At 41.5% G+C, this 15000-nt stretch overlaps 1 protein-coding gene across 1 annotated transcript in view; it reads right to left on the bottom strand.

Annotated features, from left to right (window-relative positions):
- Positions 1-15000, bottom strand: part of vaspa (vasodilator stimulated phosphoprotein a) — a 27613-nt gene that overhangs the window by 7343 nt on the left and 5270 nt on the right. The window contains exons 2-6 of the mRNA XM_067432709.1: positions 7381-7552; positions 4125-4305; positions 3977-4046; positions 1254-1548; positions 11-132 (exon numbers count right to left, since the gene is read on the bottom strand). Coding sequence (XP_067288810.1) covers positions 11-132; positions 1254-1548; positions 3977-4046; positions 4125-4305; positions 7381-7552 — 840 coding nt within the window. The remainder of the gene's footprint in view (positions 1-10; positions 133-1253; positions 1549-3976; positions 4047-4124; positions 4306-7380; positions 7553-15000) is intronic.

Below are 15000 nucleotides of genomic sequence, written 5' to 3'. Positions count from 1 at the left end.
TTTAACTGACCGCCGAGCGAGAATCGCGCTCATTTCTCCCATCAGGCCTCCTCCACCCCCACCTCCGCTGCTGCCGCCCCCTCCGCCGCCTCCGCTGGGGCTCACTGCAGGCGCTGCGGCTCCACTGTCCTCCTGCACAGCACACACTTCAGGCATGAGTGTTTCTCTACACCTAACTCTGAGGAGCTCATCGTACACAACAATGTTCAATGTTTTTGAGGGCAGAATTCTTGACTTTAGCTCATTTAGTCTTAATGCCGTAGAGTCAGGTGATCTGCATTTCTGATGCATCATGGATAACGCTTAAAGGTGCCCTAGAATGATCTGAATCAATATGTTAAATTGTTCTCTGATATCTACACAGAGGGTGTGTGGCTTATTTAAGGGCAATAATTGTCCAGATGCAGTTCTACAGGTCCATTTACAGCCCTATAAACTGCCCCGAGAATGTAATGCTCTGTTTTTGCCTTATTTGGAAGAGTCATGAATATTAATGTTGAGCTCTGCTCTGATTGGCTTATTTCAGCAGCTCACAGCAGTTCAGCGAATCGGCTCGTGAGTCCTGACAGAACACAGACCGACTGAAGGACACTTTAAGCAGAACATCTCAAATGGAGATTGATCAAATGCAGCTTACTGGTTTATTGGTGTTTTCAGAACATCTGCACACGAGAGAGAGAGAGAGAGAGAGAGAGAGAGAGAGAGAGAGAGAGAGAGGGAGAGAGAGAAAGAGAAAGAGAGAGAGAGAGAGAAAGAGAAAGAGAGAACAGAGTTTGTGCGGTTGCCAGATTTCAGTAATTTAAATCCCCCACACAGAGCTTTTCTGTGAAAAAAAACCCATATACTATCCGTTGTTTTACCTAAACATGTCCAATCTGGCAACCATATGCAGCCTACTTGTTTATTGCTGTTTTCAGATGCAAATGTTGGGGGCGTGCGTATAAATGATCCCCAACATTTGCGTCACGGTTGGGTTTATGTTGAGGAGCACTTATTTCTCCGTGGTGTTTTTCATGCATGAGATTTACATCAGAAGGAGGAGGCGCTGGTGTCTGAGACTCACTGTATGTGATGTCCATGTACTGAACTCTTCGCTATGGCAAGGTTAATTACATTTTTCATTCTAGAGCACCTTTAAGGACCGCCCACTCACCTGTCAATCAACCCCTTAACGGCTTCAATCATCCATTCGGAACTAAAGCTCAAACATTCAGGCATCTTATTAGACGTCAGAGGGTTTCAGTCTCACTGACCTTGGCTGTTTTGCGTAGTTTAGCTCCAGCGAGTGCTGCAGCCAGACCTCCATCTCCTCCTCCTCCTCCTCCTCCTCCTCCTCCTCCTCCAGAGGGCGGGGGGGGCGGCGGTGGTGGAGCTCCTCCTGAAGGAGGTGGAGGTGGAGGGGGCGGCGGTGGGCCTGGAGCAGGTGGAGGTCCGGGGGGAGGAGGCGGAGCTCCAGAGGCTGGAGCAGGTGGAGGAACAGGGGGCGGAGCTGGAGCCACAGACGCCTGTCTCTCTCTCTCCATCCGCTCATGCTCCTGCTGCTCCTGCCTGTACAGCACACGAGTCACGCAAATAAATACAAAATAAATGCAAAAAAAAACACAAATAAATTAATAAATGCACAAATTTAATTAATAAGTGCCTAAATAAACAAATACACACACAGCCCCTGTGCCTTTATTCAATTAAATGCACAAATGTAATTAATAAGTGCATAAATAAACAAATACACACACAGCCCCTGTGCCTTTATTCAATTAAATGCACAAATAAATACAATTATATATTTTCAGAAAGTCAATGTTTAAATAAATATTTTTATTTTCTGAGACAAATAATTATACAAACAAAAAAGTACAAATAAGTAAATATTATAGGAATAAAGTGTACATTATATTATATTATACACTCCCCTAAAGGATTATTAGGAGCACACACTAATGCTGTGTTTGATCCTTTCTCCTCCAGAACTGCCTTAATTCTCCGTGGCATTGATCAACAAGCTGCTGGAAGCATTCTTTAGAAATGTCGGCCCATATTGATAGGAGAGCATCTTGCAGTTGATGGAGATTTGTGGGATGCACATCCAGGGCACGAAGCTCCCGTTCCACCACATCCCAAAGATGCTCTATTGGGTTGAGATCTGGGGACTGTGGCGGCCATTTTAGTTCAGTCAACTCATTGTCATGTTCAAGAAACCAATCTGAAATGATTGGAGCTTTGTGACATGGTGCATTATCCTGCTGGAAGTAGCCATCAGAGGATGGGGACATGGTGGTCATAAAGGGATGGGCATGGTCAGAAACAATGCTCAGGTAGGCCGTGGCATTTAAACGATGCCCGATTGGCACTAAAGCCTAGTTCACACTGCCCGATTTTTGCCTCGATTTTTAGTCGCCGACAGGTTTTGTGAAATCGCTGACAAATGCCCGAGATCACAGGCAAATCGGTGCTCGTGCATGCGAGTGACAATCACGCAGTGTGAATAATCAAAGATGCGATCAGAGAGAATCGCCGACGAGTCGCCGACGCCGGTGAGATATTTGGCAGCTAAATATCTGGAGCTGTCGGCGATTGAAACTCCTGCTGTGTGAAACGAGTTCTGACTGAAAATTACATCGGCGATGACCGACAGCCAATGAGAGCGTGAGATACAGGGCAGCAGGAGGTTCAGGGAGGAGTTATAGAGCAGAATTTCAGTATTTTAATAGATAGATTTACAATTCTATCAAACAGAAACAAAGGCCAAACATTTGCACATCCAGCCGCAGCAGCACTACTACATTATTTATTTACCTCAAACTGTCTTTGCAGAACACAATCCTGGCTCCCTCTGTCTCTCCAACAATTTCTTCCGCCATAATCTTTTTTCTTTTTCTCCACAAATCAGCGCACAGACAATTTGAAGCAAACTTTGTGCAGTTTATCATTTTTAATAACAATTCCAAGTCTCGCGCGAGAACTCCGGTCTGACGCACGTGTGATCTCGCGTTGTTTACTCGTCACATCGCACGTGTGTTTGGGAAACGTAGTTTGCACACCGGAGAGAGAGAGAGTTGTCGGCGATTCTTCCTCTTGTTCAGTCATGCGGTGTGAACTCCTCTGTCGTCAAACCATCGTGCAGTGTGAACACAGCAGTGACTGAATGATACCTCAGATAGTCATGCAGTGTGAAAAGAGCAGAGACCCGACGAGATTGAAAATCGTGCAGTCTGAACTAGGCTTAAGGGGCCTAAAGTGTGCCAAGAAAACATCCCCCACACCATTACACCACCACCACCAGCCTGCACAGTGGGAACAAGGCATGATGGATCCATGTTCTCATTCTGTTTACGCCAAATTCTGACTCTACCATCTGAATGTCTCAACAGAAATCGAGACTCATCAGACCAGGCAACATTTCTCCAGTCTTCAACTGGCCAATTTTGGTGAGCTTGTGCAAATTGTCGCCTCTTTTTCTGACATTCAGTCTGGAGTTCAGGAGATTGCCTTGACCAGGACCACACCCCTAAATGCACTGAAGAACTGCCATGTGATTGGCTGATTAGATAACTGCATTAATGAGAAATTGAACAGGTGTGCCTAATAATCCTTTAGGTGAGTGTATATTTTCAGAGGAACATAAATAAATGTCCCCTCAGATGGACGAATATAATTCATTATATCACTTTTGTAACATTCCTGATGAATCGCTATACAGATCTAATGATGAAGATGATGCCCGAGGGCACTAACATTATGATCAGAGTTATTCAACTAAATATACAAATAACATTAATGAATGAGGTCTTATTTAATTCTATAAACTATAATACTGATCTGCCAACATTGTCTCTCTATGATAAATTAAAATAAGCTGATAACATCACTGTTTACTCCAGAACGACTGTACAGCCAAATCTAATTCTGCTGCAGTATTGTCCTGTTTAACAGATTGTTTGATTGATTGATTGATTGATTAATTGATGATTTATACCTCCTCCTCTGCTCTAACTCCTCAGCGCTCGGGCCGTTCTGAGGCGGTCGTGGAGGAAGAGGACACACACCTGTACGACAGAAGCCAAACACACAGATCAGGCAAAGCTCTAATCATACGAGATGGAGGTAATTGGTGATCATCTGACCGGCGTCCGTGTGTCCGCTGAGCGCGTCGAGCGCGTGCATCATGCCGGCGGCAAACTGAGCCGCGTCTTCTTTACTGCCGAAGTTTAGACCCCAAACCTGCCGCGCATCCCGCCACTGGTGAAACGTGGGCGTGGCCTGGTTATATTTGATCCCGCGGACCAGAGGACAGTTGATGACCACCTGCACACACACACACACACACACGTCTGGTTCACAATCTTTGTGGGGACTCTCCATAGACGTAATGGTTTTTATACCGTACAAACTGTATATTCTATCCCCTTACACTGCCCCTAAACCTACCCATCACTCACACACACACACACACACACACACACACACACACACTGCTCCTAAACCTACCCATTACACACACACTGCCCCTAAACCTACCCATTACACACACACACACTGCCCCTAAACCTACCCATTACACACACACACACTGCCCCTAAACCTACCCATTACACACACACACACACACACACACACACACACACACACACACACACACACACACACACATTTATCAGAACAGACAACCAAACAAAAAAACATGTAATAAATAGAGGATCTGAGCAAATTTGGTGCAATCCATTAAAAATAATAATTGTTTATTGAATATAAAATAAAAAAAAATAGGTTGAGTGATTCAATGACTCACTCAGAGTCTTCACTCGTTTCAATACTAGATGAATCAGTGTTTTTGAACAAATCTCTTGAATGAATGATTCAATGTCTCACTCAAGAGCTGTGTCCCAAAGTGAACGGTGAATTGAAGGCCAGGCTGTGAAATTTAAAAACGTCAAAGTTTTTAAAACTATGTTTTAACGATCAATCGTGCATGAATGCAGTTACTCTTTACATTTTGCATGGCAACTAACTTATTCTGCAGCAGTTTATTTCTGCTACAAAAGAAGTGATGTCGCCCGGGCATCTACAGGGCATTGACGGAACTATATTGAGCTTTTTTTCCCCGTTCACACTGGACGCAATTTTAACGTGCGAATAATTCGCGCGATGGTTTTATTTTTTGATCAGCTGTGTGTGTGATGAGCGCTTCCACACCGAACGCGATTGTGCTGCGGCGAAAAAACGACATTTATTTTTTCCGTTTCTATGTCGATTTTTTTTTTACTCTAGCGGCGACAAAAAACGGCTTCAACCAATCACACACAAGGAGACAAAGGTGACGAAATGTCCAGTTGATGTCACGAGCTATTCAGTCAACATTAGCCTTCGCCAGGCATGGCATTTCTCACGAGATTACAGCTGTAAGCTGAGTTTGCCCACTGTATGCTACAGACAGCAATAACTTAACCTTTTATGAATTGTTGATTTTTTTCTAAACATTGTGTCCGTGATTATGGAAGGTGAACGTGTGTCCATCAGTACGTCTGTGGCTCTGAAATGTTCACATTGTGACTCGACTGGAAAGATCTGCTGCGGATCGATTGGTTCCTGAAGTGCGCGGTTTGTCTCGTCAGATGCGCTGCTGTCTCTGCTCCTCAAATTGTCCCACAGACTTTAGAAAGTAAGCGCAGAAGCGGCCATGATAAAGTTTTTCTCCTGTACAAGATTATCAGACTCCACTTCAGACTCTCTGTTCTTTAAGACTGGCTGCACCCAAAACCTTCTCTGTCCTTTAAATAAAATGTAAAGCTCGTCTTCTCTGAATGATGAAGTGTTTTCTCAGCTGTCGAATGTTTTGTAATGTTGGAGCTCGGAAACGTTGCAAATACGTGTCGCGGCCGATGTGAATGGTTTTGACACGAAATATTCACTTATTCGTTTCGCTTTTTGGTCACGCATCCGGTGTGAAAGGGCCTTTACTCACCTAGACTTGTCAACAAGCGTGCGTGACTGTGTGTGCACTAGCGTAAGTTGATGAATCGCAGGCGTTGCATATTTGAGATGAGGCTGAAACCAGTGCCAGCAGCCTTTGACTATTGACCGTGAGTTTACTCCTCTATTGTTACTCCTCAGTGTAGAGCAGACAGATCGGCACAATGACAAGAATCACAGGAAACGAAAGAAAATTTAGAAGCTGTGAGACTGAGACATCTCAGAGAAAACCACAGAGACCTGCGGCGCACAAACCGGCACTTTCCCATGATGCCCAGCATGCAAACTAACAGCAATGAAAGCATCAATACACGAAGACCTTCACTGCAAAACTGAATATACAGTATATCTGTACACACAATCTCTGTGACTTCCTCCTTCCTTGTGCTGTGGCTTCACACACAGACACACACACACACACACACACTAAACTTCCCATTATTGTCTTTCACGTCAAATGCCCGTTCACTAGTTATTATGGCAAAGCCGGACAGTAATGGAGTACATTTACCTGAGTACAGAACTTAAAGGGTTAGTTCACCCAAAAATGAAACTCCTGTCATTAACTCCTCTCCCTAATGTCGCTCCACACCCGTAAGACCTCCGTTCATCTTCACACACAGTTTAAGATATTTTATATTTAGTCCGAGAGCGTATGCAAGTGTATGCACACTATACTGTCCATGTCCAGAAAGGGAATAAAAACATCATCACAGTAGTCCATATGAGACATCAGTGGGTTAATTAGAGTCTCTTGAAGCATCCAAAATACATTTGGGTCCAAAAATAACAAAAACTACGACTTTATTCAGCATTGGCTTCTCTTCCGCGTTTGTGTTCAATCCTCAAATAAAGATTCAAACGGTTATGAATCAGCGAATCGATTCATGATTCGGATCGCCAATGTCTCGTGATTTCAGCAGTTTGACTCACGATCCGAATCATGAATCAGTTCACTGACTCATAACGGTTCGAAGCTTTGTTCTGAAATCGGCCATCACTATATAAATCGTTATTTAGTGTTTTCCCGCACTAACTCTATTCTGGCCTCTTCATCAATGATTGTAGAGCCGCTGTAGTGAGATGGGCTTTGTAACGACGTCTTTAGTGCCTTTATGGGTCTTGAGAGAGGAAATGACATTGGTGTCAATGAAGGCCTTTCTGAGCCATCGGATTTCAACACTAATATCTTCATCTGTGTGTGAAGATGAGCGGAGGTCTGACGGCTGGCCAACCACAGGAGGGTAATTTTTATTTTTTGGTGTGAAATAACCTTTTAAGTAGACATTTAACGGTTGCCCTTTTGCTTGTACTTGAGAATAATTTAGCCAGGGGTGTGTGTACTCCAAGTAATGGAGCGCTGTACTCTGTCCGCCTCTGGGGTGTTATTATGGGATGTTTGTGTGTTACCTGTTGATCCGGCTGCTGTTTGCGTCCCACGACCCTGAAGCTGTTGTTACTGGGGTTCTCGAAGATGTGGATCCGGCTGATGGCCTGAACTCCGGATCCAGCCGGTAACCAGCGCTTACTGGCCTCATCATACATCATGACGGTGGCCCGCGCCTGACAGATGCTCTGCTCACTGCAACACACACACGTTTGGTTTTGTGACATATGGGGACATTCCATAGGCGTAATGGTTTTTATACTGTACAAACCGTATTTTATATCCCCTTACACTGCCCCTAAACCTACCCATCACACACACACACACACACACACACACTGCCCCTAAACCTACCCATCACACACACACACACACACACATACACCGGACATTAACATCACTTTAGAGACTAAGGCTGCTTTCACATCTCTAGTTCGGTTCATTTAGTCCGAACTAAGGGCAAACAATTATACACTGTTGCATTTTTCAGCTTTTTTGTTTCCTTTTCACACCACACTGATTGCTTTGGTCCGAACCAGTTTTAACCATAGACTTTAAAAAAATATGGCCGTAGTGTCCGTGACGTCACCCATAGGATTCCAATGAGCCGTTCTGAAGCGTAAAGTAGAGACGAGCCGTCGCCATCTTGCGAGCGAGTCATAGCGAGTCACTCCCGGATAACAGAAAATGGGCAAAAAGGGCGGATGTGGGTGGAGCCTAGGGGATGTGGGCGGGGCCTATGTGGCGCAATTACCATAGACGGTGGATAAATGGCTATCCACCTGTCACTCAAAGTAACCACACCCTTAATTATGCAGAACTTTAATATAATGTGAACAAATCAGTTATAAAAAAATGATCAGTACTTTTGCAGTTGGTTCTGTACAAGGTCGGATCACGTTCTCACCACAAATGAACCGCTCCAGAGTTCGTTTGAAAGCGTACCGAGCTCAGCTCTTCAAGGAGGTCTCGGTACGCTTGTTTGGTCCGCTTTTGGTGTTAGTGGCAGAGCTTAGTTAGTTGTGAAGGATAGAGGCGGAGGTTAGTTAGTGGCAGAGCTTAGTTAGTTGCGAAGGTTAGAGGCGGAGGTTAGTTAGTGGCAGAGGTTAGTTAGTTGTGAAGGTTAGAGGCGGAGGTTAGTTAGTGGCGGAGTTTAGTTAGTTGTGAAGGTTAGAGGCGGAGGTTAGTTAGTGGCGGAGTTTAGTTAGTTGTGAAGGTTAGAGGCGGAGGTTAGTTAGTGGCGGAGTTTAGTTAGTTGTGAAGGTTAAAGGCGGAGGTTAGTTAGTGGCAGAGCTTAGTTAGTTGTGAAGGTTAGAGGCGGAGGTTAGTTAGTGGCAGAGCTTAGTTAGTTGTGAAGGTTAGAGGCGGAGGTTAGTTAGTGGCAGAGCTTAGTTAGTTGTGAAGGTTAGAGGCGGAGGTTAGTTAGTGGCAGAGGTTAGTTAGTTGTGAAGGTTAGAGGCGGAGGTTAGTTAGTGGCAGAGGTTAGTTAGTTGTGAAGGTTAGAGGCGGAGGTTAGTTAGTGGCAGAGGTTAGTTAGTTGTGAAAGTTAGAGGCGGAGGTTAGTTAATGGCGGAGCTTAGTTAGTTGTGAAGGTTAGAGGCGGAGGTTAGTTAGTGGCAGAGCTTAGTTAGTTGTGAAGGTTAAAGGCGGAGGTTAGTTAGTGGCAGAGCTTAGTTAGTTGTGAAGGTTAGAGGCGGAGGTTAGTTAGTGGCGGAGTTTAGTTAGTTGTGAAGGTTAGAGGCGGAGGTTAGTTAGTGGCGGAGTTTAGTTAGTTGTGAAGGTTAAAGGCGGAGGTTAGTTAGTGGCGGAGTTTAGTTAGTTGTGAAGGTTAAAGGCGGAGGTTAGTTAGTGGCAGAGCTTAGTTAGTTGTGAAGGTTAAAGGCGGAGGTTAGTTAGTGGCAGAGCTTAGTTAGGTGTGAAGGTTAGAGGCGGAGGTTAGTTAGTGGCAGAGGTTAGTTAGTTGTGAAGGTTAGAGGCGGAGGTTAGTTAGTGGCAGAGCTTAGTTAGTTGTGAAGGTTAGAGGCGGAGGTTAGTTAATGGCAGAGCTTAGTTAGTTGTGAAGGTTAAAGGCGGAGGTTAGTTAGTGGCAGAGGTTAGTTAGTTGTGAAGGTTAAAGGCGGAGGTTAGTTAGTGGCAGAGCTTAGTTAGTTGTGAAGGTTAGAGGCGGAGGTTAGTTAATGGCAGAGCTTAGTTAGTTGTGAAGGTTAGAGGCGGAGGTTAGTTAGTGGCAGAGGTTAGTTAGTTGTGAAGGTTAGAGGCGGAGGTTAGTTAGTGGCAGAGGTTAGTTAGTTGTGAAGGTTAGAGGCGGAGGTTAGTTAGTGGCAGAGGTTAGTTAGTTGTGAAGGTTAGAGGCGGAGGTTAGTTAATGGCGGAGCTTAGTTAGTTGTGAAGGTTAGAGGCGGAGGTTAGTTAGTGGCAGAGCTTAGTTAGTTGTGAAGGTTAAAGGCGGAGGTTAGTTAGTGGCAGAGCTTAGTTAGTTGTGAAGGTTAGAGGCGGAGGTTAGTTAGTGGCAGAGCTTAGTTAGTTGTGAAGGTTAGAGGCGGAGGTTAGTTAGTGGCAGAGGTTAGTTAGTTGTGAAGGTTAGAGGCGGAGGTTAGTTAATGGCGGAGCTTAGTTAGTTGTGAAGGTTAGAGGGGGAGGTTAGTTAATGGCGGAGCTTAGTTAGTTGTGAAGGTTAGAGGCGGAGGTTAGTTAATGGCGGAGCTTAGTTAGTTGTGAAGGTTAGAGGCGGAGCTTATTTAGTGCTGTAGCCAGTGGCAGAGCTTAGTTAGTTGTGAAGGTTAGGGGCGGAGCTTATTTAGTTAGTTGCGAAGGGTAGCCAGTGACAGAGGTTAGTTGACATGGAGCCACTAAATCTCCAACCTCTGGATAGTCACCCGTTGTAAACAAATGTTGAACGGAGGAAGTGCTGGAGAAAAGAGAATGTGACAGAGCTCGTAATAAAACAAGAAACAACATCGGCTTGGCTTTAGGAGATCGAGAGAACTGAGGGATTTGCAATGTTGTAAAAGCAACACGGACATGGTGTTTATCACTCAACCAGTGAGTAAGTGTTTTCTTGACCAGATAAACTGCCATATGTAGCTCTCTAACAGTTCATATGTTCTTCTGCAAAATGCCGGCAGTTTTGTTTAACGACTAGAGAGCTAAACATTATTACGGATTTTTCTCACAATTGCGAGCTATAAATTCAGATTTCTGAGATATAAAGTCGTGATTCTGACTTTATTTCTCAGTCAGAATTGTGAGAGAAAAAAGTCAGAATTCGGAGATTAAAAAGGTGCATTTACTGTGTTTATTTTTTTTATTTAGAGGTGGAAACAGGCTTCAATATTACATAGTTCCCCTTTAAAGTACCATTACATTTAAAAAAAAAAATTCAGCATAACTGTTTTTAGTGTATTTTACATTTACTATGCGTGTGTATGTCTGTCTCTGTGTGTGTGTGTGTGTGTGTGTGTGTGTGTGTGTGTGTGTCTGTGTGTGTGTGTGTGTGTGTGTGGAGGATGTGGGAAACCTTGTCTGTTCTCCTGTGCAACACTCTCAGTAAAACATGGCACAATGTTTGGCTTCCGCTCTTAAAATAAAGGTGATTTTATAGAAGTGCTATTTGCGTTTTCCTAAAGAACCTTTCAGTCCTTAAAAGAAGCGTTTAATCTTAGTGTGAAGAACATTTAAAACATCTAAAAGAACCTTTTGTAGTGCCATGGATGTGAGAGGATCTTTATACACTGCAAAAAAATGCTCTTCTTACTCAATCATTCTGTCTTGTTTCCAGTCTAAATATCCAAAAATTCTTAAATTAAGATGCATTTACTAGATAAGAAAAACGACAAGATAATTTTCCTTGTTTTCTAAAAGTAAAACCAAAATGAGTTTTTGCTTAAAACAGGCAAAATGATCTGCCAATGGGTGAGAAAAATAATCTTATTTCTGTTTGGTATGGAAACAAGAAACAAGATTTCAATCTTTTTCTCACCCCATTGGCAGATCATTTTGATATTTTCCCCCAGAAAACAAGGAAAAATATCTCATGTCATTTTACTGATCTAGTAAATGAATCTTGATTTAAGAATTCTTTGATGATTTGGACCGGAAACAAGACAATAATACTAAATAAGAAGAGCATTTTTTGCAGTGTGAAACTGTTGATAAAGAAGTTTTAGAGGACGTTCAGACAAACCCATGACTGTCGTGTCAGTGTGTGTGATTGTTGGTAACAGCAGCGGTCGTCTGCGATCAGTCACACACTGAGATCATGTTAATCTGAACGATGTTCTACTTATAGTAAAGTTGCAGAAGCCTCAGCTGATTGAAACACGGACTCCACGCTGTGTTTGAGGTCAGAGACTCATGAAGAGCGCAGTCACTCTAAATGTGTTCAGAAGCGGATGTGAGAGCAATAAGAGACAGCAAGAGGAAGCAGAAGAGGAGAAGTGCAGCTTAATCGAGGGTTAGAAGTGTTATTGACCTGACACTCGAATGAGAACAGAAGTACAGCAGCAGATCTAACACACTGAAGAGAAACGGGCCGGACTGCACGTGGTCCGTCTCTGAAGACTCTCAGGCTTTATTACAGCCGGTGCTCAGAAACCAGCAGAGCTCCAGATCACGGAGAGGAAAAGGGGAGCATCTGAAGTCCAGACTCATCACAAGAAACTTGAGTTACATAATCAGAGTAATGTAAAGTAATGCCTGGAGTTACATAATCAGAGTAATGTTAAGTAATGCCTTGAGTTACATAATCAGAGTAATGTAAAGTAATGCCTTGAGTTACATAATCAGAGTAATGTAAAGTAATGCCTGGAGTTACATAATCAGAGTAATGTAAAGTAAGTCCTTGAGTTACATAATCAGAGTAATGTAAAGTAAGTCCTTGAGTTACATAATCAGAGTAATGTAAAGTAATGCCTGGAGATACATAATCAGAGTAATGTAAAGTAATGCCTGGAGTTACATAATCAGAGTAATGTAAAGTAAGTCCTTGAGTTACATAATCAGAGTAATGTAAAGTAAGTCCTTGAGTTACATAATCAGAGTAATGTAAAGTAATGCCTGGAGTTACATAATCAGAGTAATGTAAAGTAATGCCTGGAGTTACATAATCAGAGTAATGTAAAGTAATGCCTGGAGTTACATAATCAGAGTAATGTAAAGTAATGCCTGGAGTTACATAATCAGAGTAATGTAAAGTAAGTCCTTGAGTTACATAATCAGAGTAATGTAAAGTAATGCCTGGAGTTACATAATCAGAGTAATGTAAAGTAATGCCTGGAGTTACATAATCAGAGTAATGTAAAGTAATGCCTGGAGTTACATAATCAGAGTAATGTAAAGTAATGCCTGGAGTTACATAATCAGAGTAATGTAAAGTAAGTCCTTGAGTTACATAATCAGAGTAATGTAAAGTAAGTCCTTGAGTTACATAATCAGAGTAATGTAAAGTAATGCCTGGAGTTACATAATCAGAGTAATGTAAAGTAATGCCTGGAGTTACATAATCAGAGTAATGTAAAGTAATGCCTTGAGTTACATAATCAGAGTAATGTAAAGTAATGCCTGGAGTTACATAATCAGAGTAATGTAAAGTAAGTCCTTGAGTTACATAATCAGAGTAATGTAAAGTAATGCCTGGAGTTACATAATCAGAGTAATGTCAAGTAATGCCTTGAGTTACATAATCAGAGTAATGTAAAGTAATGCCTGGAGTTACATAATCAGAGTAATGTAAAGTAAGTCCTTGAGTTACATAATCAGAGTAATGTAAAGTAATGCCTTGAGTTACATAATCAGAGTAATGTAAAGTAAGTCCTTGAGTTACATAATCAGAGTAATGTAAAGTAAGTCCTTGAGTTACATAATCAGAGTAATGTAAAGTAAGTCCTTGAGTTACATAATCAGAGTAATGTAAAGTAATGCCTGGAGTTACATAATCAGAGTAATGTAAAGTAATGCCTGGAGTTACATAATCAGAGTAATGTAAAGTAATGCCTTGAGTTACATAATCAGAGTAATGTAAAGTAAGTCCTTGAGTTACATAATCAGAGTAATGTAAAGTAAGTCCTTGAGTTACATAATCAGAGTAATGTAAAGTAAGTCCTTGAGTTACATAATCAGAGTAATGTAAAGTAAGTCCTTGAGTTACATAATCAGAGTAATGTAAAGTAAGTCCTTGAGTTACATAATCAGAGTAATGTAAAGTAATGCCTGGAGTTACATAATCAGAGTAATGTAAAGTAAGTCCTTGAGTTACATAATCAGAGTAATGTAAAGTAATGCCTGGAGTTACATAATCAGAGTAATGTAAAGTAATGCCTTGAGTTACATAATCAGAGTAATGTAAAGTAATGCCTGGAGTTACATAATCAGAGTAATGTAAAGTAATGCCTTGAGTTACATAATCAGAGTAATGTAAAGTAATGCCTGGAGTTACATAATCAGAGTAATGTAAAGTAAGTCCTTGAGTTACATAATCAGAGTAATGTAAAGTAAGTCCTTGAGTTACATAATCAGAGTAATGTAAAGTAAGTCCTTGAGTTACATAATCAGAGTAATGTAAAGTAATGCCTGGAGTTACATAATCAGAGTAATGTAAAGTAATGCCTTGAGTTACATAATCAGAGTAATGTAAAGTAATGCCTGGAGTTACATAATCAGAGTAATGTAAAGTAATGCCTGGAGTTACATAATCAGAGTAATGTAAAGTAATGCCTGGAGTTACATAATCAGAGTAATGTAAAGTAATGCCTTGAGTTACATAATCAGAGTAATGTAAAGTAATGCCTTGAGTTACATAATCAGAGTAATGTAAAGTAATGCCTTGAGTTACATAATCAGAGTAATGTAAAGTAATGCCTGGAGTTACATAATCAGAGTAATGTAAAGTAATGCCCTGAGTTACATAATCAGAGTAATGTAAAGTAATGCCCTGAGTTACATAATCAGAGTAATGTAAAGTAATGCCTGGAGTTACATAATCAGAGTAATGTAAAGTAATGCCTGGAGTTACATAATCAGAGTAATGTAAAGTAATGCCTGGAGTTACATAATCAGAGTAATGTAAAGTAATGCCTGGAGTTACATAATAATCAGAGTAATGTAAAGTAATGCCTTGAGTTACATAATCAGAGTAATGTAAAGTAATGCCTGGAGTTACATAATCAGAGTAATGTAAAGTAATGCCTGGAGTTACATAATCAGAGTAATGTAAAGTAATGCCTGGAGTTACATAATCAGAGTAATGTAAAGTAATGCCTGGAGTTACATAATCAGAGTAATGTAAAGTAATGCCTTGAGTTACATAATCAGAGTAATGTAAAGTAATGCCTTGAGTTACATAATCAGAGTAATGTAAAGTAATGCCTTGAGTTACATAATCAGAGTAATGTAAAGTAATGCCTGGAGTTACATAATCAGAGTAATGTAAAGTAATGCCTTGAGTTACATAATCAGAGTAATGTAAAGTAATGCCTGGAGTTACATAATCAGAGTAATGTAAAGTAATGCCTGGAGTTACATAATCAGAGTAATGTAAAGTAATGCCTGGAGTTACATAATCAGAGTAATGTAAAGTAATGCCTGGAGTTACATAATCAGAGTAATGTAAAGTAATGCCTTGAGTTACATAATCAGAGTAATGTAAA

The sequence above is a fragment of the Pseudorasbora parva genome, chromosome 23 (assembly GCF_024679245.1).
Source record: "Pseudorasbora parva isolate DD20220531a chromosome 23, ASM2467924v1, whole genome shotgun sequence".
NCBI lineage: Eukaryota > Metazoa > Chordata > Actinopteri > Cypriniformes > Gobionidae > Pseudorasbora > Pseudorasbora parva.
This window is presented reverse-complemented; position numbering and strand designations above follow the sequence as displayed.